Raw genomic sequence first — 27,240 nt, 5'->3', positions numbered from 1 at the left:
CCACAGCAGAATGAGAAGGGGAAGGGGCTTTGCTGGGCTCTTCCCACAGCAGTCCTGGCCCCATGTGTGTCAGTGCATTGCTTTGCACTGGGGTGCCCATAGTTGCAATAGTGGTTGCTGTTTTCAAAGCAAGAATCCCTGCAGGTTCACCGAAAATGGGGTTTCTCAGTGTGCCCAAGTTGTCCCACACAGAGGTCCTCCACTCCCTTCCCCCTCCCTGTAAATTGCTTTTAGAGGACGTGAACACCCAGCAGGTACAAAGCACTCCAGAAAAACCACTCACATCAAACGTGACTCTTGGCTTCCAGTTCAGCTTTTGCCTAGCTTTGGTACAGTCCCCTTGCAGAAAATCCTGTGGAAAAGAAGAGAGAGGCGTTGCAAGAACCGTCACCTTTCCCACCTTGATGGCCTCCCCGTTGCTCGTACTTCTCTATGAGCCAAGCATGGCCAGGGCTGGACTCTTCCGAAGACAAAATATTTCTCTTTGAGATGCAATTTTAGTGGAAGCTCATATGCCTATTAATTCACCAGGAGGCAGCATGCTTTCACCAGGTTATTTCAGACTGAAACAGTTACTCTGTTTTTTGTGTGTGCACAGGGCTTGAACTCCAGCCTTATGGCCGTATAATGGTGAACATTTTGTAAGATGACGTTGTACGTCTTAGTCATGCTAGTGAATGAGCTGATTCAAATTCTTTTTTCCCCCATTTGTTTAAATAATGTAAATCACAGAGCAAACATGACAACTAGTCTCTTTCAAATAAAAACGTGATCACAGACAGATGATGCTGAAAGACTGTAATGGATATGGGTAACCATATGCAATAGTAGTAAATGTCCAGCTTTTGAATGTCTACTAATTTTCTTCTATAGTATTTTGAGCATCCACATGCAAATAGAAGTCTAAATATCTCATAAATTAAAAGAAATTATCTTGAAAGCATTATAGAAACCGAGACTTTGGTCATGTTCACCTTACTGTTCAAGTATCCTTAAAAGTGCTACCACACCAAAACAATCCCACAACCACTCATCAAAAATAATGTAACAAAATTAAGCAAAGGCAAAACCTCCTTTGACTGCATTTCTAATTGAATACAAAAACTAACTGCATCTTTCTTTAAATTTCAAATAATGTGTTTAAACAGTTAGCTTTTTCGAACTGTATGTGTTCATTTAATAAAATATATTCTTTTTCCTCACAAGCTGTGTTTTTCTGTAGCAATTAATACTAAAATCATATCTGTCTAGGTTTAAGGAAAACCAGACAGACCCAGCTTTGTTAGAGAACAACAACGCTAAGGCTGAATTCTCCTCTTGCATTTTGACTTCATGGTGGTAACACAGCAAGCTTTCCAGAAAAATGTATGGTTTGCCTTTCTCCTCCCTTTTCTACCCTCTGACCAGCAGTGGAGCTAAGGAGCATTTTCTGACTAGATTTTTTAACTTGTACTGCTGCACGTTACATTTTTCAGATGCTCTCTTTTGTGCATATGTGGTTCAGGTCATGTTAAGTTCCAAAATCACCTCATCCTGTGCAGTAAAATGTAGGAAATTCTTCTTCATAATTTTGCTCCAAAAAGCTAGACAGCTTGCTTCCAGGAGCAGAGGAAATCCACCAAAGGAAATACTGCACTGAAGAAGGGGATGTGGAACAAACACGTCTGCCCAGACTTATTCCAGGCAGCATTTTTACTAGTTCAGTCTTTCAGGCTAAAAAACATTTCAGCTCACCCTTAGAAAAGAGTAAACAGATGGATCCGAACAAAATGATATGAAAATAAAAAATACCATGATTTCCTTAAATTAGACTAAATGATTTCCTACTGCAGCCCTATAATGGGCTTTTTGAAACTGCAGCAGACATTTGAGGCCAAGTCATGCAAAACCGCATCAACTTGAGGGATCCCCTGGAGGGTCGTGTGAATATGGATTACAAAATCTGGTTTGAAATGGGAAAGACGCCTACTAACTTTGATAAAATTTGGATCAGACTCTAATGTGCTCATGGAGGTATGCCTTTTATCTGGAGTTCAGTTTAATTTACATACGTGTGTGTGTATATATATATGTGTCTGGAAACAAGGAAATCCTTCTTAAAATACTAATTTCAGTATAAAAACAATTGCTTTTTTATTTGGTCCTAATTCAAGCCATTAGCTAGAAGTGAAGTGTTTTAATACCACCTAGTTTTAAGTCATAAAAGCCATATTGCAAAACTTAGATTTTAATTTTTATGAATGTTATGTAAGTAAAACTTTTACATCCACAATTTTCATATTGAATACATTCTTTGCAATCGAGCCTTATCTAGGATACTGGTTTCCTATTAAAAAAAAACAATGGACTGTGAAGCATAGAATGAATTGTCATGGTCTGCTATATGTAGCTGCATTCTGCTTTTGAACAGCTTGGGAGCAGTCTTTTAACTTTCTTGGACAAATGTTTTTTGTTAAAACAGTTTGTCTAAAAAAATGCTTTACCTAATTCCAGCCCTTCATTCAAAGCCATAAACACTTATCTGCTGAATAGACCAAAATAAGGGTGGAGGGAGGTTGCAAATCTGTAAAGGTATTTGCAGTGCTGGATTATACACAGAGATCACACAAACAACTAGTGTATTAAATCCATGTAGGTATAAAAAATACATTTTTCCTTTAAACTTTCAGATGCTTTAACAGTGATGCATTAAGGGTATTAGGGCATAATCTGAGAAAAAGAAAAAGAGAAAAATAAAGATTTAATATATATGATAATACGAATTCCCCAGCTGACTTGGGTTAAAAGATTAAAAATGGCTCTCTTGAAGAAGTTTGTGTACTTTTGAGAAATGCTAAACTTTGTTTACTTGAAAATAGCATAAAATATCTCTCAGGCACTTTTAAATAGGTTCACTTACAGAAGTTACCAGGTACAGAGATCAAATTAAACCATACTATTAACACCATATTACACCTAAATTCGAGGTTTGATTGTATTCTTATTAGCCAAAGTTTCAACACGGAATGGAAGTGATGACTGGAACAAAGCTATTCCTGATTAAAGGATTGTATTGCAGTCATGTTTCCTGTATTTTTCTACAAGTAGCTCATAATATGAAAACAATAAGGTAATTACAATAAAATAAAAATATTAAAAAAGCTTCTCTTGGAACGCAATGACTACTTGTTTATATTATATAAGTCTTTCACTGAAACCAGAGATGCATCTGTCAGGTTCCCAAAAGGAAAAAATCCACAAAAATGACATCACTCAAAAAAACCTTCAGTATGTTGATCATTAAAGTGTATTGATTTTTCAGTGCCAGGGCATCACTTTCTGGAGGTGCAACCAAATCAGAAAGCAAAGAAAGAAGAGGTGAAGTTCCACGGGGGAAAATCTGAATTTTTTGGGGGAGGAAGGGGCTGGTTTGGTGGGATGGTGGGGGGGTGGGGGGTGGTTCTTGAAAAACAGCTGCTACTGAATATAAACTACCCCATATTCCAGTTCCTGATGGAAAAGCACCTGATGAAATGACACCACTTCATGTTTTGTATTCCTGCAGGATAACTTGTTCTGTGGCATTGTGCTTTACATACTGACAGGAAAACCCAACCCTTTGACTCCATGAAAACTCTGAGGATTTAGATACTGAGCTGAGTCTGCAACCTCAAAACACTGGTTAAGGTTTTCTGTTGTTTTTACAGTACTCATATCATGAATGTAACATTCTTTGCTTTTAGTTATCCATTTTGTGAGGAACAAGCCCTTATTTTCCATGCAAATAGTTAACATACGTGAATAGTAATGACAAGTTTTACCTGCAAGCTAAGAGTCAGAAACAACATCCAGGTAAATATTTAAAGGGAAGGAAGATGGAAGACAGCACTCAAATTCTCTGTTGCCACCTGAGAGTAAATTCTCCTATGTCTTTCTCTGTAGCTCACTGTCATATGACTGTCTCTCAGTGAACAGAACAAGTTTATATTGTGCAAGTTTTTCCATTTTACATTTTCTGTCAGCGAGGCTGTGTAACTATGTAGAAAATACCCCATTATTACTAAATTTGCTTTTATGATTATTCAATTTTATTGTCCAAATGCACACACAAAAATACATACAGATAAGCAGAGAGAAATTTGTTACACAATGTGGTAAATCATTTTAAAATCATGAGACAAAAATGTAAAATATTTTAATGTAAATATCACATTTCCCAAGCTCTTGTTCTGAGTGTCATTGCAACTCCTATTATGTCTCGTGCAGTGATTGATCTGGTTTCACTGTGCAATGTATCACTGTCTCATTCAATTAACTTTGACTGAAAATTTAAAACCTCAAGACAATGTGAGAAAAAGGAAATAGTATGGCCTGAAAGAAGGCCAAGGCATCCTTTATTAGTACAGCTCAGCTGATTCCCTCTCAAATGTGCCTTCACTGAAGTCAGCACTCAGTGCCAGCTTTTGCTTTCTCTTACACTAGAATAAAACTGAGATCAAGTCCTCAGTAAAACACCTGCAATGGAACTGTGCCCAGTTCCACTTGTTTTAGCAGAGACAAGGCTTTACCTTTAAAAATAAACAAACTTGATCTAAGCACATAACAGTTTTACTGCATCTGAAAAGCAGCCAGGGTTACATTTACAATCAGCACAACCGCCTGGAAGGTGATTTTTTACATCAGAGCTCCCATAAGCAAAGAGCACAGACCCAGCTTGGTGGAGGCTCTGGCTTGCGTGTTTAGTCTTGCACTTTTTTGCTCAAGAAGTTTTGTCAGAAAGGATTTTAAAAGTCTAGGGACCATAATTTCCTGTAAGCCCCACTTGTGTTTTAGTTTCCTTATTTCCTTCTTAAAACCGTCACCTTTCAGCTTTAACTCATCCCATTAAAAGAAAAAATCAATAAATTAGACAGTGATAGCTTGCAGTTTTGCATTTTCATCATTATCATTGAATTATAGAATGGTTGGGGTTGGAAGGGACCTTTAAACTTTACACTCATCTAATGCTCAGTCCAACCCTCTTGCACTGAGCAGGAACGTCTTCAACTAGATCAGTTGCTCAGATCCCTATCCAACCTGACCTCAAGTGTTTCCAGGGATAGGGCATCTTCTCCGTCTCTCGGCAATCTCTTTCAGGGTTTCACCACTCTCATCATAAAAAGTTTCTTTCTTATATGTTGTCGAAATCTACTTTCTTTTAGTTTAAAACTATTGCCCTATTACCTTGTGTCCTATCACAACAGGCCCTGTTAAAAAGTTTTATCGCGGTTATGTATATATCAAAGTTTGTCTTATGGAACAGTCTCCCCTTTTGTGCCCTTTTTGGAGCATTTTTCATAGTATTTTTTATGAGGGTTCAAGTAGCATATCTCAGTAGTAACATCAGTAGTAATGTCACAGTATATATGGGCATCTGCTGCAGCTTATTGCTTGGAGAACACTTGTTGTCCAAGTGTTGCACATACTCTGGTGGCTGCATGCATTGCTCACTAGGCAGTTCTTTCACCATCAACCTTACCCCCATTCCCTAGTGTTCTGTCACATTTGCCACCAGGCCCAGGGACATCATGTTTTAACCCAGATGCAATGTTGGAGAACAGTTACTGTGACTTCTTCCAAGCTATTCCCTGTGCACTCTATTAAGTAAAACAGTAAGATTTCATTAAGCAGAGCTGTATAGCCTGTAAACATGCACCTTGCTGGTGCAAAATTCAGTGCATAGTTCAGCTAAGCTTGGATCAAACCCCAGAAGGAGTCACAGTAATAAGCACTGTGTCTCCTGTGTGCTGCTCTACGAGTACTTCTGGAGAGACATGAGGCAGAGAGAGCACTGGTTTGACTTCTTTGCAAAGAGTAGTGTTTGCTATAATATCTATAGTAACAGCGAAAACCCCAGTGTAATTATAAAGTGATTCCTATCTCCATAGTAAATATGAGGAGACTGAAAATCAAACATAACCAAGAGCGAAGCCCAAGCCTAACAAGGAACGCAGTAAACATCTTTAGGAATTTAAGATGAGCCAAAATGTGTTGTTCCTCAGTTTTCATTTTTTCTTTCCACTATTCTTAGAAAAGCAAAGTTGTAGAGCAGTTAGGATACCAAGGGAATAGAAGAATGCCAGTGAATTTGGTTCCTGATCTAAATTTGTTTTAATGCAGCATGAACAGACTGCTTTCCACTCTTGGGTCAGCAGTCTTTTGGAGAAAGACAGTATTGTTCGCAAAGAACCACAGGAAAAGGCAAAAGCAACCAATAGGCTGAAACTCGCATATAACTAAATGCCATTGAAAATAAGAGCCATAATGTTTCTTTTCCCCTAACATGTTTTCCTATGCAAATAACCTCCTTATTCAGAAAGTTTAATCTTTACTAAAACCATGTTGAGGGGGAAGGGGAGGGGAAAGAATGACTTGAGGAAAGGACTGATTCTGCACGGTGCTCAGTCCCTGTGCATCTGATGGACCTTGGCAGGCTGTGAATGCTGGGCATTTTTAGGGCAAAGTCTTATCTCGGGACCCCACTATACTCCAACAATAAGGCATCAACACAAACCGCATAGTCAATAAGACCTGAGCACATCCTTCTTTTTTTCACCAGGAACCAGGGGCGTTAGAATAGTGGCTTTATCTTATCAGTCTGATAATCTTTAATTTGACCAGCTTCCAAAGGGTTAAGGCAAATGATCTCGAAGCAGCAATAAACATTAGGGTGATAACAGTAATGGAGCTCCTCTCTCTCCTCCTCCTCCTCTTTCCTTCCCTCCCCTGCGCCTTTTCCATTTCGCTGCTGCCTATCAGCCCAAACCGAAGCTGAAGCCAGACCTCTCTTTCAATGACAGGGGGTGATAAGAGACTCGCAGAAAACAGCAAGCTGTCTGGTCTGCTCAGGAAGTCGGGGACGGCTGGTATTGTCCATCAGTGGGGCCACGCGGCGGCCGGAGGCCGAGAACAATGCTCCGCTCTGGGGAAATGGGCTCACTCAGCGCCGGTCCTGGCAGCCCCTACAACACCACAGATAAAACGGTGGAGCAGGGGGAGCTGGCCCCAGGTGCCTCGGGGGGCTTGTCGTTGGACAGTAATCGCTTTGATGCCCCATTAACCGAGGCGAGGCTGCATGCCGCGGGTCCCTGGGAGTAGAGATGTGCAACCCTTGGCCCTGCTGTGAGCACTAGCCGAGCTGCAGGCCCAAGAGCCCCTCACAGGGCCAAGCATTACTCAGGTCTGTCCATTTGCCAAGCGAAGCCTGAGAAAACGTCTTGGCCACTGGCGACCCTCGAGACAGATAAAATTCCTCCTGAATTACAGCCCGATATCTCTGAAACCAGTGCTGAACTCATTTTGGATCCAGGGTTGAGCTCACTCATCAGGAGCCATCCTGCATGGGGATTGGCATAGCTCTGTACCAGGGCATCCTGTTGCAAGTTGGACCATGGCTGCTTTTCAGGTTGCCACGCATGAGGCAGTCTGAAGAGTGTTTCCTCCACAGCAGAGGGAAACAAACAGCAAAATTACCACAGCTGGCTGCAGTGAGGAGGGTGCTTCCCTCTCTCATAGTTTGCCCTGAGGCCCAATTTTGCACTCTTGGGAAGACCTGGAAGATGTTCCCCAGCTTGGATCCAAGTGCAGTTGTAACCTCAGCTCATGGCTCTGCAAAATGCCAGAGGCGTCTGAACAGAAAGACTATTTCTAGTTCGAAGGAATGCCTCTGCTGAAAAAGCAGGGAACTTCTGGAAGAAAGTTCCTCTATTTGCCACATACAGGCCATAATTACGATAGTTCACGTAGCAGAGCTGGTGACAATCACAGAATCATGGAATGGTTTGGGTTGGAAGGAAGATTAAAGATCATCTGGTTCCAAGCCCTCTGCCATGGGCAGGAACACCTTCCATTAGACCAGCTTGCTTCAAGCTCCGTCTAACCTGGCCTTGAACACTTCCAGGGAGGAGGCATCCACAGCTTCTCTGGACAACCTGTTCCAGTGCCTCACTATCCTTGCAGACAAGAGTTTCTTCCTAGTATCTGATCTAAGCCCTCTTTCAGTTTAAACCTGTTCTCCTTTGTCCTATCACTATATGCTCTTGTAAAAGTCCCCCTCCATCTCTTTTGTGGGTCTTCTTTAGGTACTGGAAGGTTGTTCTAATGTCTCCCCAGAGCCTGCTCTTCTCCAAGCTAAACAATTTAACTCTCTCAGCCTGTCTTCACAGGAGATGTGGTCCTTTGGGTTATCTTTCCAGCCCTCCTCTGGAGTTGCTCCAGCACAAACTCTTTCTGATATGGGATACAAAGTCATCTGAACACATACATCACAGCTAACAATCTTTAGTATGTTTGCTCAAATGCAAGCAATTAATTATATACTCTGTGTTATTATGAACCAAACTGAACTTTTCCAACTCTTTTAACAAAATAGAATTGCTCTTTGCAAATGCTGGTTACAGGTGGTATCACTTCCATTGACTGCCACTGCTCTGTAGCCTGGCTGCTGATGTGTGAGCTGACCCTTGCGTGCTTCACGCTAACCTGGGCATAAAGAGGTGTTTGAATAACACAGATTTTGCACGACATGGGTTAGAAGCACTTGTGAATTTTACTTTTACAGCAGAGGTTTTGGGGAGGTTGTACGTGAGCATGTTTCTTCAGGCTCCCTGGCCAAATGTGTCACATTCACATCACTAAAAACCAAGACTCTATCAGAGATTAATCTCTTTCATACGAGTGGAGATCAGCCATAGTACAGGAAAAAAACAGATTTCTTCTCTTTCCACTGGTATCTTCCAGTCCTGCTTTTGTTCACTGTTCAGTGTTTTCTTCTTGCTTCACCTATTCTCCACTCTGGCAACTATTTTGTGGGTGAAAGTAAGATAATAATATCCTCATCAGACATGGTTTTATTGCTGCACACATTATGTATTATTTAGGCAAGGGCATGGTACTTTTAAAAGTTATTACATGTAATTCTCTCTCTTTTTTTTTAATCCACTCTGATTAGTTTTCTTATCACTCTTCACATTTTCTGCAAAGATCAGAAAATCACTTTGTGAAGCTGTTTGATTTCAGCTGGGTTTATTGTTCAGTAACGAATGTATTTCTCATTGGAAATGGAATATGGACCCTAGGGTTAGCTGTCTTCACTGGTTGACATGCCAAGATGAGTAGGAAAACTGATAACCCCAGCAGTCCATGATGCAAGCCTACTTAGTTTCTTCTCTTCTTCCACTAAAAAGTACTTCATTTATGACAATATATTGGAAATGTAAACAGATTTTTTTATCATTGCTAGTCAAATACCAAGTGATAACCAACAAAACAGTGATCAAAGGACAGTGATCTTGTACTCTATAGATATTTATCTATGTACTTTTAGAGCATTAAGCAGCAATTTAATTAATGTAGATCTATGAATGCAGGATATTACTACTTCATTAGAATGAATTCTTTTTCTTGTACAGGATGCATTGTTTGTGGTGATTTTGCTAGCCCATGGATATTCAGATTTCTGAAAAAATCATGGCATTTGCTAACACCAAAACGACATTAATTTTTTTCAAGGGTCTGCTGTTATATTTGACTTAGTAAAAATATTAATTTACTCAAAATGTAATTTTTCATCTAAAGAGCATGTCATTGAAAAGTTCTAACCCACCTGTAACAGCATTTGCTGTCTTTGCCTTGTGCTCAGTGCTCACTTCACCACTCTGAAGGTTTGACTGTGACTGAGATTGGGCAGGAGAGATGATACTCCTTTCTTTACTTGCTATGTTGATATATGAACCTCTGTCCCTCTGAAACATGTGTAAGACTGGGGGGAAAAGGACAGAGAGGAGATGGATATTTCTCTCTTCCGTCTTCCTTCCCGCTATGGATTAACTAGTACATAAGAGTTGGCATAGAGGATGTTTAGTCATTTCTCATTGTTTGAAAAGCAGTTGTAAAATACTCCCTCATTGCAGTACGAAGGATGAAGAGGGGAGCTGCCACTTCTCTGGACAAAGTTACATACTGTTTTTACTGCTGGCTTTTTTTTTAGAAGCAGCCTCCCTTTAAACGGTCATAAACCCAACCTAATTTATGGAACGCATCTCCTCATCTCCCACCCGTCACTGCATTCCAATTTCTCAATAAAACCCCCATCTGATTTGAAAACCCTTTTCAAGGCAAAATATCTGGAGAGAATTTAAGCTGTGAGAGGTTTAAAGGGTGCTCAAGAACCGAGGGAAAAAAAAATTCCAAGTCCCCATATGGAGAGGACTCAGGACGTGATACCCTGTGCCTTCTGTCTGCAAAAGCGAAACTGTCTTTAACCGAATACAGTTACAAAACAAGCAAGAGTCCACAAAAGGGTTAAAATAAAACAAGGTAGGATAATTTCTGATGCTGAATATGTCCCAAATGTATTCTCCAGCATGCTTGATAGAGAAGGAAGTCCAAGCAGTGGCCTTTCACATGACATCATAAAAGCCTAATTTATCACCAGCCACCAAACATCTAGAAAATCATAACATCCTTTCAGGAAAACCATGTGCAAAATAATCAGATTTGCTTTGATGAAAGCTTTAGTGTTTGAGTCCAAGTAGGACACTACAAAGAATAACCCTTTGCAGGTACTGGCATACAACAAAGCAGGTCATATTTAATGCTTCAAACTCACACTTTAGCCATTAAAAAGCTTATGCATTTCCTGCCCATAAACAAACATGTTTCTACTCTGTATGTGTGTTCAACCAATCCTGCCAAGATAAAACACTGTTCACTGGTAAGTCCAGACAAAGTAGACAGCCACATATCTGCTTTACAGATGAAACACACGCTTGATTGCTGCAAATAAAGGCATTGTGCTCCCCACTTCCTCGTCTCATGGTCCCTTACAAGTGTGCTAGGGATGTGGGCTGAGTACTACCACAGCTTGTCCTAGCTTTTGAAAGGATGAAGTCCTCCCAGCACACTCAGCATCATGGCTATGCATTCCTCCTGACAAACTCCAAAACACTCTGCCAAAACCCCTGTCTGTCTATCCAAAGCTCTCACTGTTCTGGCTCATCGGTTTTTGGTGACCAGTGTAACCTGACTGTCTTGACGGAAAAATTCTGCTGAGCAAGATGCATATTGCCGTAAAATCAATTGGTTTCACATTTGCAAATGAGATCAAACAAGTCTTCTGTTTGTTGATTAGGTAGACAAAACAGACCACAAAGCAATTCATGAATGGCTACAAATCAGCTACATGGTGTTCAAGATTTCTTTTTGCTGTAATTTAAGTTTGTTGGTGTGTATTTAAAGACACACAGATTTCAGTAGCCATCCACTTCACTGCTTAATAATCTGACCCTTAGGCTCCTGCTGGTCAATGGCCACAGGTTCTTCTGGTCTGACTAGAAAAATAACCGGATTTTCCACACCATTCTTGGTAGTTTGTTGTTGCATGTTCTGTGATCTTGGTTAATAAAAATAACTTCCTATTACATTTCCTGCACAGGCAAGTCTGGGGAAAAAAAAAAAATCATAGTTTTTCCTATTACATCTTTCACTTTCTCTCAGAGCAGACCACAAAACCCACCATAAAATATTCCAAGAAATCAAAAAAATGAATACAACTATTTTATTTTCTTTTAAAGATCAGTATTTTGTTTTCTTCCACTCTTCCCTTGGTATTGAATTTTTCTCATTTTCTTTGTTGTATAAATCTTTCCCATGTTTTGGTAAATTTATTTTTCTGTAAAATCCCATTTATCTTTTTTTTTATTTTAAGACATTTTTCTTTCCTAATTTGATGTGTCTCCCAGTCTTTCTCTTTCATTCAAGCTTGTCCCATTTATCTTTTGAGAATCAATGTCCTGCTCACAAACATCATCTTAAATCTGGCCTTACTTTCCCATCTCTCCTTCATCCTTAAAATATGTCATCTTGTACTGAGATTTTGTTCTCATTTCTACTGCAGTGTTCTTTTCGTTTGAATATTTTTTCTGTTTTTTTGCCCCGAGGTATTCTCTATGTATCCTCATAGATTTGGTTCTTTTTCTTTTCTAGTGGTAGCCCATTGCATACCAGTGCCAGCTTCCTCTTCACTCAGAATTTTGTGTAGAATATTGCAGGGTTCTGGGAGACAATTCATATTACTGGTAGCACAGCAGAAATTTGCTGACAGTTTTGAAACTGTGTTGAAATAAGTTTCAAAAAAGCAATAAGATCTCCTAAAGCTCACAGTGCCAGTTTCAGTAGAGGTAAAAAGCAGATTCATTGACTGCTATTACTATTCACAGTAGTTCCCTATAAAATTCCACAGATTTGGCAGTGCATTCACCACATATACTTTAAAAGTGTGGATAGTATGCTCTGTTTCTTTCCAAAGCATCACCAAATGCAAATACCACTTCCTGAAATCTGTCCTCTCAATGACCTTCTTCTCTTAAACACTTTCAATTAAACAAGAAAGGAATTTTGGATCTGTTACCAAAAAAATTCTTTATTATTTTTCACCCTGCAGCAGTCAAATATGAAAAAGCGTTACAGAAGGAAAACGGTTAGCATTTTCTTGTGGTCCTGCCCTACTTGCCAAAATTTCTTTAGTTCCACAATTAAAAAGCAAGCAAACTATTCAGGCATACACAGCAGTAGGTATGGGCTCAGAATATTTCAATGCTTTCACCTGTATAATGTTTAAAATGTGAGATGCCTAATCAATCACTTCATTCCTTTATGAGGAAAGTGTCTCTTGAGACCACTCACACGGGAACCATTTATTGCCAAGTTTCAATATGAAAGACAGAACTGTTCCTCAGACAAGTAATCCTATTTTTCATTCACGTTTCGGCAGGGCAGACATGCCAGGTAAAGGTCCCATTATACATTGCACAAACACAGAAATGGCAGCCCCTTCTCTGAAAATTTATCAAATTCAAATATCACCTCATGGAATATACAGTTAGAACTCACTGACAGCTCGCATCTCTTTTCCATTGTGGGTCACCAATGAAACCTTATGTCTTGGTTTATCTTCTTTGATGTATTCCATTGTAATGGCAATACATATGAACATATAAGGCCATGAATTACAGAACTTATGTATATCTACTGAGAATTGAAAAAGCAGCTGAAGAAAGCTAGATAAACATCTTGGCAGTTTCATTCCACTTGTAACCTGAGCAAGACTTCAACTAGATGTAATACCACTTAGTCAAAACAGAACTGCTTCACAGCAGCACTACAATGACAATGAAGGAGCACTAGAGAGAAAATACAGATTTTATATAATTAAGCAACAGAGAGAGAAAATACAGATTTTATATAATTAAGCAACAGTAATGACATTACAATGGGAAGAAAGCACTGTCATCCTCATTTTATAAAGCTAGGAGGCAGGATGATTTAGGGACTTGAACAATGCCTTGGAATGAGAGGGAGGAGCAAGAAGAGAACCCAGGCTGTATCTCACCACTTCTCTCTGATGTATAGCTTACTACAGATAAAACAGCCAAAGCCTTCACGTCACAGTGCATCTGGCACAATTTGACCTGAGTGAGTCTGCACCATTGATTTGTAGTCAGCAGCCCACCAGCAGCAAATTGCTCCAAGGACAAGTGGTTAGGTGCAGCAGGTGACTTATTTAACATGCATTTCTCATTTGTTTAAACTTTCACTTCTATTTCTGCCCTAGATTTACTTTTATAGCTTCGTTCAGACAAAAATCAGATACTCATTCCAGCGATACTAAAAAATTATCATTGCTTGTTCAACTTTTCCTTTCCAGGCTCCTATGATCGACTTGAGAGTAACAGAACTCATGAGTTTATTGGGTTGTCTTTTGTTCTCTAAAGACCTAATTTTCATCTTTACAGAGATTTTTTTCTAAATGTAAGAGGTCAGAGCAAAATATTAATATGTCAAAAGGCTAAGATGTGTGTAACCACAGGACACCAGAACTTTCTGCTTCATGAAAACAAAACAAAACAAAAAAGGATAATACAGTATTAATTACAGGACTGCAGAGGTTGGCAAAACATAACAACAGCTATTTATTTCACTTCCCTGTCATTCAGGTAAGCGTTTACTGTACCAGTTGCAAGAAAGGACCTTGCAGTGCATTGATACTGCAGCCTACAGGAGAATCCTTCCTTTTTCCTATGATTTCATCTTTACTCCAAAGGGCATCAGACTTCATCAGAACTTTTTAGAAGTGCACCACCCCATGCATTAAAAAAAAAAAAAGGAAATACAAAAGCATTCAAACTTATCACAAAAGCTGTTCAACACTTTCTAAACTTTTGCCAAGGTATCCGCAAAATAATAATTAAATCTCCACTTGCTATAAGAAAAGTATAAAAGGACTTTACATTCTGATGATGTATTACTACCTGTTCAGCAATGCTACCCAACAGTAGCACACAACTGAAGCATGAAACAGCCAAAATCTTTAGCAATGAGAAAAAACCAAACCAAAATAATACTACCTCTTCTAAATGAGCTTCACAATGCACTAGCATGCAGTATATGGCAGAACAGGTAACTTCTGTGGTCTTGAGGTTTGATTTGAAAGTATAAAGACTGAAATTGTTTACTAATATTAAAAAAAAAATCATAGTAACCTAGATGGGTGGGATGTCTGGCAGTTTACACTAAAAAGACCCAAATAGACAAATTGTATTGTTTAAAACTAAACCAGTTTGCATTTTAACAGCATATACTGGAGTAAAGTCCCATGAACTTACTGTTCCATACAGGCAGTGAACTGAGAGCACTCTGATTTTTCATAGCATCTTTTGGCATAGTTTATATTTAAATAATAACAATCAGGATCATTTTCATCCATGTGAAAAAAAAGAAGTTCAGATCTAATCGAGAGACAGTACTGTCTCCTGACACTGCCTGCTCTATGCTTGCTTGAGCACGTAGGCAGCAGCTGGCACTTCCACAGCTTGATCATTACTATTGCTCTTCAAATTATGCCTGTCAGACAGGTTAGGAAAACATGAGTAATTAAACATAAACAGTGTCATAAAATAATAGTAAGAAAAAAATTAATAATCATCCAAAAGAGTGTTTGGGGCACCTCCCTACAGCACGTTGGATTTCTGCCCCTTCTGCTCAGACAGTTTTCCTCTATGTACTTTTCAATTATTTCCTTCATGAGTCCTTTAAGGCAAAGAAGTTTGTAGAGGTGGGAAAAAAACACATATTAGAACTGATGAGAACAGTGATATGCAACAAAGAGAAATGCCAATTAAGTATTCCTGAACTACTGCAGCCTGACTCTGAATTGCTTATGGCAAAGAGTTATGCCTCACTATGACACTGATAGTTAGAGATGTATGTATTTTAAACGCAAAATTTCGGAAGCTGTTTGTTCCTTATTTAAACCATGCACTACAGCTGGTTACCTGGTGCAGTATTTCTCTTCTGGCCCATCAGCTCTGTATTTAAACCATATGCAGGCCAATGCAGAAATTCTGCAGTCCTGTGGCCCCAGCAGTACATGCAGATGTATGCCTCCTTTTGCTTGAATAGTCAACAACCAAGCTAATTCCTAGCTCAGTTCCCTTACAAAACCAGCATAAACCAACAAAACAATAAAGATTGGGACTTCGGACCATGCTATTAACAACCCTAAGCAGGTTGTTGCAGCCTATTTTCGTGCACATGGTTACTGGAACTGAGCATGCAATTCTGGTAATTGCATACAAAAATGACCAGCTACATGAGTAACGGGACATTTGTCATCTGCAATTCTTATTGTGTAGGAACTGTGTAAAATGTGTGATCCTTCATGATAGCAGACATGCAAATGTTAGGTAAGAACAGCACTGTTTTCAGCTGCTTTACATCCAGAATCGTTATTCATATATTTAACTAAAAGGTGCAACCAACTAGATTTACTCCTACTTGGTCTGTGTTTTGCATGGGTAAGAATTAGATAAAGTACAATGTAGGGAAGACTCGTGCCTGTCTACATAAGAAGAAAAATAAGTGTAGCAACATACATAATGTTTAACACATTAAAGCCCACATATTAAAAGAACATTTAGAGATGGTTCTTGTTCTCATTGGGTAATTTTGCTCATGTGTGTGCCTCAAGTTATGTATTTTCATACAAATTTCAGCACCTTTCTGAAATAAAGCTCTTCTTCCCCCAAACCGTAAGTGCTTTACTTTCTGTATTCAAGACTGGAACTTTTAAACTGACCTCATCAGAGGTGCTAACTAGTATACAACAAGTATGCCAGCAATTCAGTAATAGCTATCTAACAGAATATTTTTTGGGGGAATTGCCATTTCTGGGGAGGAGGGACTTGCACATTCTCATGCAATTTCCCAATGAAATCATCAGGAGCCTGGCCAAAAAGTGACCGAGTGGGCTAAATACAGCCAAACTTGGTAATGTTCATCATTACTGCTGGTAGTATCCCACCAGGCTAAACTCATAAATTTGACAGTAGGAAGAAAGGAACTGTCCCCATCTGCCAGTATTGCGCTTTGTATCTCTGCTTGATTTAGTCCTTTTTCCACTAACTTGATGTAAAGACCACTAAACTCAACAGCTGATTCTCTTCTTGACTTCAGGGTTTGGTTTAAGTTCTTTTTTCTCAGCATCAACAGATAACATAGGATGAATACCCAGCTTGGTTCCTTCTTGGACCAAGTATCATTGGACATTCTTGATATCTCCAATTCATGGTTATTTTTATCTTCCATTTGATGTTTTTCTACTATGCTTTTTTCCTTTTTCACCATTACCTTCCTCCCCATCTCCTTAAAGGTTCCACCCCTTGTCCTCCTATTTCTCAGCCCAGTGAAATCCCCATCTTCTGCTTTCCTAAGGCTTTTCTACCTTTGACATGTATGAATATACTTCAGTCTTTGGTCACATCTTTGGAGAGGGTGTTCAGTTAATTTGGCTCTCTTCACTAATCAGCTTTCTAGCAGAGTTTGCTTGCCAGGACTGGGACAAATTATACTCAGATTCATTAATCAAGATATAATAAACTCCATTCACTATTTAGCAATGTGTCATATGTGGCAAAAAAAACCCCAAAAACAAAGGGTAGATGAAACTAGGAGACCCTCTGACTGGTTTGTGGCCTTAAAGTATTTCTGGGAAGGTCAAAAATCTCCAAGATATCTCCACAAATTAGGTTTTGCACTTGGATTTCTAATTTAGCTGAAAGATGTGTAAAAACACATGCAGCCAGACAGCTCCTTGGCTATACATCTAAGGAAGCTCAAAGCATAAGTTATTACTTCCAAAGTGAATTGTAACTTATGCTCACTAAATTGGCTCCAGATCCACCCTTTTCAGACAGTAGTATAGGAATAATTTATTCTTCTGGTGAAAAGCACCCATTTTAGCTAAACCACACCCCCAGCTGGGAGTCTCACCAGCAAAAGTGCCAAAGGCAGAGAGACTCAGAGGTGCAAAGGGCTATTGGAGGCCAGCAGAACAGGGGTGAATAAAGCACAGTATGTAATAGTGTCTGTCAGCACACTGAAACATATAACCTCTCCCTAACATAGGGGGTCCACAACACAAATCTGAGAGGAAAATTTGTTCCTGTGGTTCAATCATCACATTAGATGAAGAGGTTTCCTCACTGTTAACATCCATGTGATTTATACCAGAAGTCTCATGGATAGTGGTGAAACCGTTGTAACTTTCTGGATGTTTTGATTTATGTCCTCAATGTGTATCTTGTTTTCTCCCATTAAGAAAATGCTGTATATAAATATGGCATGAGAGGTCTGAGAGCTCTAATTTTAGACACCTAACCCAAATGTCAAGTTAAGTGCCTAACCAAAGCAGAGATACAAAACCTACATAAACTAGGAGCTTTTCTCTCACCTATTACACTGGTAACCTGAGCTGACATACATGAATTCAGCCCCTTCCAGTGGCAGCAGTGACTTGAGGCACCACAAGAGAGTTAACACTCTCATGAGAGATTGCTTCACCAGCTATCTACAGAAATACCGACCTACATACAAGGCTTTTCTTTCCCCAGGTGAACTCCTGCATCAGCAGCTATCCAACAGGAACCTCCTCATATGAGATCTTTAATAGCAGCAGCTGCTGAAGCAAAGGGAACTGCAGAAACGCACTTGTTGCCAAACTGTGCATTTAGTTGGAAGAAGGAGAAACAGATGGGGAAATCACTCTTCAGACAGTGTTTACTAGCACAATCAGCACCTGAGGCAGCACTTACTCAGGTGCTGAAATTACAGAGGTAAGTTTTATGATGAGAAATCTATTCCTCATATGACAGCTATATTTCTCATCATGGATCATAAAAAGCAGATGATCCATCAGATAACTGCTTGATTGTAACGTGCATCACAGTAAAACCATCAACTTTCTGTTTTGTTTTACGACCCTGGTTACATCTGGAATGCTTTCAAGAAGGATGCTGATGTTCGCTTTGGGTACAAACTGACTCAGTGAATTTCTGTTTTGCTACTTATGTGGTAGTAGATAATAAGAATAAGGAGGAATGATAGCAGGAATACCTCCAATTTTGCTACCAGGAAGACCACTTTGTTACGACTAATATAACTTCATTGAATACTCTTCTTGGACTGGACCATAAAGAGGATTCTTAATTGTCTTAATACCTTTCTCTTTCTTTTTAGTCAAACAGATTATTCCTTTCAGTCATCTATTTCCTCTTACATTATAGATCTTTTCCACAACTACTAATTCAATAATAGTAATGATAAAGCCAGTATTTGTAGTAATCAAACAGTTCTGTATTTCTATAATAACAACAGTAATTTCTTATCTTTACACAGTATTTGGTGTCAGATCATTTCTAATTCTTGACCTGTTAGAGGTAGGAAAAAAGGTGAAAATACTTTTCTAAGGTTGCAGAGCAAGCCTCAAATAAAATTCCTGATTTATCTATGAGTATGTAGTGGAAATGCAAGCTTGTAAGTCAACACCCCAAAGAGACATGTTACCAAAACCAATTTTTACAAAAACTTAGAGGTCTGCTCTTGGAGATTGTTGTGATTTCAGCAGAGCATAAAAACTGGAAAAAAGTTGTCCTTACTGATGTTCAGTCTGCCTTTTTGCTTGGCAAGGTTACAACCCCATTAAACAAAACAAAACAAACTACCCTCTGGTCTTGCACAACTCTGCCAGGAGGGCTTGCAAGTTCTCTGGACAGCTATGGTTGCTCTTAAATTGTGGGGTTGATCCATCACATGTTGAAATCAACAACACTGAACCACAGCTCAATATTCAAATCAGTTCTTCGTGGAGGAACAGCATGTCTGTAACCAGCCAGGACATTGAGTCACTTCATTCTTGACCTTAACCAAAGGGGTTAAAGCAATATACATTTCATACCGCCCTGCAAAAGCTCAGCTGTGCTCGGTATTAGCAAATACTTTCATTCATTCCAAGTACCAGACTTCAGTCATTTTTTTTCTGACTGCATGATAAAATTCAGATGTTTTAAAAAGATTCTTCTTCCCTACATGTGCCCACCCAAGCAGCAACAGCAGGGCTTCTCCTAAAACCTGACAATGAAATTTCATTTTGGAGAAAGACCAAACGTGGAAAATTTTGTGTAATCAACAATTGTTTCAGAAAATTATGAGTGTACCAGCCTGGGGTATGGGAGTTGCAAAGGAACGCGTTTTTGCCAGCTCAATAGACCTTATCAAGCTTCCACCTTCTCAATGGACCATCAGTATAGACCGATTAAGTCTCTTATTGTACAGGCCAGGCCTCCTCCGCTGCACTTATGGTGGTCTGACCAGCCCTACACCTGAAATCTCACCCTCTTTTCAAGCGGCAGCAGAGATCTGTTTAACCTGCATCTGTAATATTATTTCTGTCCCAGCTGATGGGGAATCCAAGCTGTCCCTCCGTGAGGCTAGTGAACTCATACATCCTGAACTGAGCACCAAAATTCCACTGTGTTTTGCCCAGTTAACCAAATGCATTTTTCTTTTGCAACAGTTCCCGTAGAGATACAGCTGGATCCTAAGGGGTCTCTAAGTGGAAGATATCTGTCCACAAAGCCAACTGTGCCTATATGTCTTCTAAATCATGTGCTGTGTAGCTAGAAATAGCTACCTTGGTATCTTACCCTACAGATATTGGGGAACAGCATGGATGAAGAGAAACAAAGATTAAGTGATGGAGAAAAGTGCTGTGCTCTACATGCATAAGGACAAAATGGGCAGGAAAAGGGACTGCACTCAGAAAATAAATGGGATGTCTCTGTTGAAAAGTAGATGTTCTCATTGAAGGTCCTAGAAATGCTCATGTGCCATTAAGATTATGAAAGGAGCTTTAACACCTGCTTGGTTGTGTGCAAACAATGCCCCATCAAGACCTAGATCATGCTACATGTAATAAAGTATTTACTGTATTTAAACAAATGCACTGGCAGGTATGAGGCAGGGACTGAATTACAGAATGGAAAAGAGACAGTAAGCAATATTCTTCCTTCAGCCTTTTTTTTTTTTCTTCTTCTTCTTCGAATTGCTATATTTAAACTAAGGGGTGTAACTACAAACTGGGAGTTTGAAATAAACAATGAATATTTTTCCTGTATCGACAGAAGGTAAGCCAGATGCATGCAAGTGTTGCTACTTCATTTCTACAATCAAGTTATCTAAGAGGACTATTATTTCATCCTACAGAGGAGACATTGCTATTTGAAGTTAAAAAATATTTCTATTTAAAAATTCATATTTCATTGTGAAATTAACCTCTGAAAAACAGTCCTATACCTACAAAATCAAGACACACTGGAAGCACATGGTTTTAGATGCTTTTGCTATTGCAAGCACCACCTATCAGGAAAAAAAAAAAGAAAAAAATGAGCCACCTCTCCTTTTCTTCAATAAGGTTATTAATTTTTTTTATTCCAGTAGTTCTCTACAGTATGCAAGCAGTGTCCTCACATGTGGGAAGACAGAAGCTTTTGTTTTATAAACAGAAATTCCTTTTGCCATATAATCAAATTCAGATTTGGAGATTTTTCTACAATGCTTTTAAGGAACTAAACTCCATTTATCTGATTATGTCTTTATTTGTTGATACTATAAAAGTTTGGATACTCTCCAATGAATCCCAAGCAAAGGAAAAGAAATTTGTATTTTTTTTTTTCTGATCAGGATGTTACCTGATACTGCTTGCAGCAGGGGAGAGTCCATCCTGCACCTTTCTCTTAGTACAATATTCAAAGTATCTCTTCATGAGAGTTAATTTCAACAACAAGACGTACATTTCAGTATTGCAAGATACCGTAGGGTTTAGTACTACACTTTCTCCTTGAAGGCCCTCTTCTTCCCACCCCTGCCACAATAACTCTCTGCCAAACGAGCTCAATGTTCCCATATTTTAATTGATGCTAACTGGATCCATCTGCTGCATGACTCAGGGGTTACTCTGAGCCTGAAAGTCCATTCTTATGCCAAATCTCAGAGATTTCAGTTCTCTTTTAGGAGAATGCTGTTTTCTCTCTAAATTTTATACGAGGCAAGTTTAAATTTTAGCACGTGTTTGCACAGCAGTGAAAAGCTGAATGAGACACTTGACACATCTCTGCCAAGCATTCTAAAGTCAAAGATAATGAACATATGGCTGCTACTCTCTGCCTCATAGCTTGCTTGCTCTTATTCATGATGCCCAAAGGTCAGTCCACATTTTTGCAACTGACTACAGTTTTGTTAAGACCTGTACCTGAAAGAGTGCTTTGACTGTCACAGAGACTATTTCAGTATTTGTGCGTTATGATGGATAATGCTTACAAACACCTGCAAATGGCGATGAGAAATACTTCTGCCAAGTAAGTGTTTAAAAGGGACACTAACATACGGAGGCATTTCTACTTTTCATTGCTGGCAGCCAAAGAGAAGGCAGCATTTAATAAGTAAGTAGGACCTTTGAGTGGGTGAGTGTGTACATGGGGAACAATGCTTACACAAATTGGAGCATATGATTACTTTTTCACTGGCAATTGAAGAATCACAGTATCATTTTGACCTAGCTTGGCCATGGGCATAATTTTAACTAAGTAATAAACACATATCATATTACTACAAATACTGTTTTAGCATTGCATACAAGTAACTCCTGCTGATTTAACAATGCTTCGAAAAAATAATACAGCATTTGTCTCCACGGAATAAAATTCCTCAAGATCTTGGCAATTAGTTAATGCAGCAACAGAAACAACAAAAATACTGGAAGTGCTAAATAACTACTGGGAACCAAACTTGAGCAGCTGCCCTTATGCCAAGAACCATAGAAACCTGTTTTTGATTTTTGGCAGTTCTGCCTTTAACAGAGCTCCTAGTGGTTTATATTGGTCTAAAAATTAGGATCTCATTTAATGAATTCACCCTTGTAATTCTTCCTAAAATGCAGTTTGAAGCAACAATGAATCAAAATAAATTGTATATAATAGGGGTTACCATTGAACAAATTACTGTAAGTGTGAGAGGCATTTGGTATGTCCTGCTAAATGCCTTGTCTGGACAAATCTCAGGTGAAGAATTTTCAAGTCGTGTCAAGTGCTGAAGTATTCCACTAGGGATCTGTCTTACATGCTCTCCCAAAGGCTGAAATGCAATAACAAAGCATGACAGACCTCTCCAAATATTTAAGCAACAAAGAACAATGGTATGAGACAATGCTGCAAGGTAGTGTTGCATGCAGGGAGTGTTGCTGGCCTTGAAGTCACCTCTCAAAGTGTGGTAACACCCTAGGGTGTCTCCTGTCATTGCATCATTTGAATACAAACTGGAAAAAAAGAAACCTCAGACCTTTAAAGAAACCTATTTTCAGAGAGGAATTATTAGCAGATGGAAGCTGGTAGAAAAAGGACTTTGATCTCTGCAGCTTTAATTCCTACTAAGTTTCATGTATGTTCAAAACGGTGTCACCTCCTGAAGGAAAGGCAGGAGATGTTAGGTCATTGCTCACCTTACAGTCCTTTCATCTTCCCAGTGAGCATGTCCCATTTTGGGGGTCATCTGCCAACAACTCACTGAAGCAAAGCGGACTGCGGTCACTGTTCTGTGTTGGTTGCATGGTGCTGTGGGTATCTGCGGTTTACACAAGAACTTACACATGAAGTTTACACAAGAACTAGGATAAACCCTAAGGTGAATCTAGCCAAGTATTCCAATGCCTTCATTCCACTGAGCAAGTATTTTCAGGTATCATTCTAACTCAAAAATTTTCCATGTTTGATTCCAAATGAACCTTTTCTATAACAGTGTGTGTATTTGGCTAATTGCTGAATCAAACCAATGGGTTTCTATGAACTTTCGCTGGGAAGGAATTTGGCCAATTCATTTTAAAACATACTGTGCTTGAAAAAAATGAGATGCCAGCTGGCTGTATTTTATCTTGGGTTGTTTCAGATAAATAATGCCTGTTTTCTAGTAGGCTGAAATACATCCATGGGACCACTGCTTCATGCGAAGTAAAAAAGAAATACTTCCCTTTCAACTGCAACCATCTCACTGTGTTGAAATCCAAACACTCTGAATAGCACTGTAATCAGAAACAGCAGATGAACGAATTTAAATTATGTCAGATTTGAAATAGTGTATGGTGGATCACCTTGATTAAGAGAGTCATATTTCACATGCTAGAAACTAAGGATTGCATTCCCCATTCTTCTGCAAAGACAACTCTGACCGCGCCTTATGTTTGCTGAAATCATTACTGAGAACACTTACTCTGCAACTGGAATATTGCAGATATCTGGGAAGCAAACTCCTATTTCATCATGGGTGTCACTGCTAAACACTCCAAAAGGCACATAGCATGAAGCCCCCAACACTGTGAATAGCACTGTTATCTGATACAGCAAGTCCTGACTCAACCAGTCATGGAGAGGGAATAAATGTGTCATCAAACAGCATAAGTACACCAAATAAAAGAGAAAACACTGAGATGTCTGTTTAAGTGTGATTTTTAAATTAGGCTTTTAAGAGTGTGATGAGCTAGCTTTGTTTTGCTGACATGGCTTACTTCCAAGAGATGCAGGTTGACATTTTTGTCCAAAGTCAGTGACTACAGGACTTGTGGATTTTGCTGTGTCACCTTCACACAACCAGGTATGTCAGACATTGTGCTCTACAGAACCAGAGCTGAACACCATGTTTATAACAGGTCAGGATGCTGGCTTAATTTCAAATACAAAGCTTGGTGGACTTTCAGATATTTCAGATACGTAGTACACCGATCTTACACGATATGCAATTTTATGAGCGCTAGCAGTGAATGGTTGCACCAACTTCCTTCCCTAGCACTGAAACAAAATTACATATAGGGACACTTCATGGTACAGATTGGCTTTTTGAAGTCCTTAAAGTGGTTTAAATTGATATAACTTCTTGTTAGGTTTTAAAAAAAACCAAAACAACTCACAAACCAGTAGGTACATTAACATGAGCGAAAGAAGAAATATGCCCTGTATCAGAGTCAGATGAGGTATAATCATGCACTGAGATATAATCAAAGTAATAGAATGATACAAGCATGTTTTAGCATACTTCTGTTTCACTTTTTAGGTTTACTTAACATCAGCTGCATATATAATGAAAATAAATTGCCTGACTTCAGTCTTCATTAGCTAATGAAGTATTTTACAGTGATACAAAGCTGTTGGAGTGTGTGAAATACATATACTTGGTAGAGTATCAATAAGCCAAAAAGCCACAGCATCATGACAGGAAGAGATAACTAGACACTATCTACACAGCAAGTGGTACCAAGAAAAGATACATTATTGACCTGAAGTTACAATAGTTCAATACTGTTCTTTACAAGAAGTCCCTAGGCAGAGCTGAAATGCAACTAATTATTTGCAAATGTACAGAGAGTTGATAGAAAATAATTTCCCATAGTAATTCTTTTAATGATCCTTCCATTGTAATTTGTAAATAAATAATAAATAAAAGCTTGCAACATACAGTTAGTTATCTGTGGACTCTTGTCTAATAGCAATTAACAGATAAAGGCAGAGGCATTTCTATTTACAGAGAAAGGGCTTGGTGAAAATGGACCTGAATTATTTGATCATCTTTGGCATAAGAAAAAAAGATTGTCATGAATGATAACATTTATTTGCAAACATGCAGGCAGTCCTGTATGACTGTTATGTATATGATGTCATCATGCTTTTAAATTGTAAAAGATATGAATGACTTAGCATGTAAAAGAATCCCAAGATGTCATTAGGAAGCTATGACAGTCATTCTCCCTTTAATTTTCCACATAAACCACTGACAGCCAAAATGGTTCTGGAGCAGACAGCTAAGCAAACAGAGTGGCAGTGGGAAAGCCCTCCTTTTGAACTCGTGTGAGATGAAAGATAATTATACTGGCTTCACTGTTGGGTTTTTTTAACTGCTCGCTTAGTATACAAATTGTGCAGCTGGGATGAGGCTTGCTGTCACCCTGGTAGGCAGACAGGTACTTCGGCTGTAGGGAATATACAGTTCCTGCCTGTGTCTGCTTGGATTAAAATGGTTCACTGCATGTTGGGACCTGCACGGTTTTTAAGACACACCTTTGTGTTAATGCCAAAGGTGGCAATATGGTCCATTTGACGTAAATATGATACAGCCCTTGGGCTTCTGGCAAGTGTCCAGGGCAGCCCACAGCTCTCTTATGAAGACAATACCACTGTGATATTCTACAGAAATCAATTAAAATGCTGCAGCCACTTCAACGTTGTCTGCAGCATGTGGGATCCCCTAACCTAGAATTCTTAAGTATGACAAAGATTTATATATTTATTGTAGCCACATGCATATATGCACTGTCAATAATTTCTAATTGAAAGCTCAAAAAATGAGAAGATGAATATAAATACTCGGAATTTGATTTTAATATATTGTTCAATGGGTCAGTGGGACTGTTTCCACGACTGACAAAAAAGTCCAGTCCTGCAAATCTGTCTTGCTCACTACAGTTTTCTGGTAGTCTTTATACGATATTGGCAGGCTAATAATTTCTTTTTGCTTTTTCTCAAGGCAAAGCTATTAGTTTCTCTAATATCATAGTGGGTTGTCTTGGAAATTAGCATACTACAAAATGAGAATGGCAAATAACTTCATTTCCAAATGCTATGTTCAGCAGCCAGATTTATTAGTGGATTTGGCAGCATTTGCCAACTCCTTTGCACATGAATAACTCTACTCACATAGTTTAAACAAATGAAACTAGGATAAATGAGATTAATTTGCCAATAGCAAATTGCATTCTATCTAAAAATATGAATTAGCCTGTACCAAATCCACATGCTTTTATTTCCAATATCATTAATGCACAGAAACACTATAGCAGACTATCTGAGAGCATAGGCTGCAGTACATTTAAAATAGCTGAAAACGAGAGGAGTATCCTAGAACAGTGGTACCTTTCTAAGAGCCTGGAGACCACAGATGGGCATGTCAGAAGGACAAGGAGAAATTGCAACCATGAACCTCTTGCAGAGCTCATGCCACTTTGGGGAAGAAAGAACTGTGTGTTACAGCTGTCTTAGTCAACACGTCCAGCTCAGATGGAGGGAAACATAAACCTGGATTAACCTACCATTGCAGATATTGTTATGTATCTAGTCATAGCTGGGGATACTGGTAACTCTACTCAGTGGAAAGCAGAGTCTGCTGTAAACATTACTTAACACCTAAGAAGATTATTTCTCTTATTGTTTCCTTTGCCTATCACGTATTCAAACTGGTCCTCCAAACTCAATTTTGTTCTCACTTATTGCATTCCTCAATTTGCTATATAAAGTTAGGGTAAGTATGGCACTTCAGCTCTCACTGATGTACAGTGAAAATTTTTTGATTATTATAACTTTTTACTTCAGTGCCACAAGTACTCTTAAAACTGTTCCCTATATCCCTTCTTAAGTTGTTCATATATCTTCCCTTTTAGGAGCTGTGATCTTTCTTCATCTTCCCTTCGCTGTTTTTGTTTCCTTTGTTGAACACTTTTCCACTTGCTATATTCCCATCTAAATCACCCCTCTCCCTCATATGTCTTTCTTTAACATCTATTCAGTTTGTCCTACCGGGGCTTTCAGACTTTTGCTGTTTCTTCCCTTCCCCACTTCTCTGAAGGGTTTTTTCATTCTCACTTATCCACTGGGACTTCTTCTCCCATGCTGGTTTTTGTCCCACCACCCTTATAAACTGTGTGCTAGCTACTCCCTCTCCCAAGTGCAAAGCCTTAAGATGGGATTTAATGGTAGTGAAGGCAGAGGGAGCGCGAAGCCTGCCTTCTCTCCTTGG

General features: G+C 39.0%; 1 protein-coding gene across 2 annotated transcripts in view; it reads right to left on the bottom strand.

Moving 5' to 3' along the window:
- Positions 1–27,240, bottom strand: part of GMDS (GDP-mannose 4,6-dehydratase) — a 417,587-nt gene that overhangs the window by 1,081 nt on the left and 389,266 nt on the right. For both annotated transcript variants that reach the window (XR_003531447.1, XM_027666309.1), the window contains exon 10: positions 284–352. Coding sequence is in view for 1 of the 2 variants with exons in the window: in XM_027666309.1 (XP_027522110.1) it covers positions 284–352 (69 nt within the window). In the remaining variant the exon portion in view is untranslated. The remainder of the gene's footprint in view (positions 1–283; positions 353–27,240) is intronic.

This window comes from Corapipo altera, unplaced genomic scaffold, assembly GCF_003945725.1.
Source record: "Corapipo altera isolate COAL_440 unplaced genomic scaffold, ASM394572v1 118, whole genome shotgun sequence".
NCBI classification, from domain to species: Eukaryota; Metazoa; Chordata; class Aves; order Passeriformes; family Pipridae; genus Corapipo; species Corapipo altera.
Note: the sequence above shows the minus strand (reverse complement) of the source record. Positions and strands in the feature narration are given on the sequence as shown.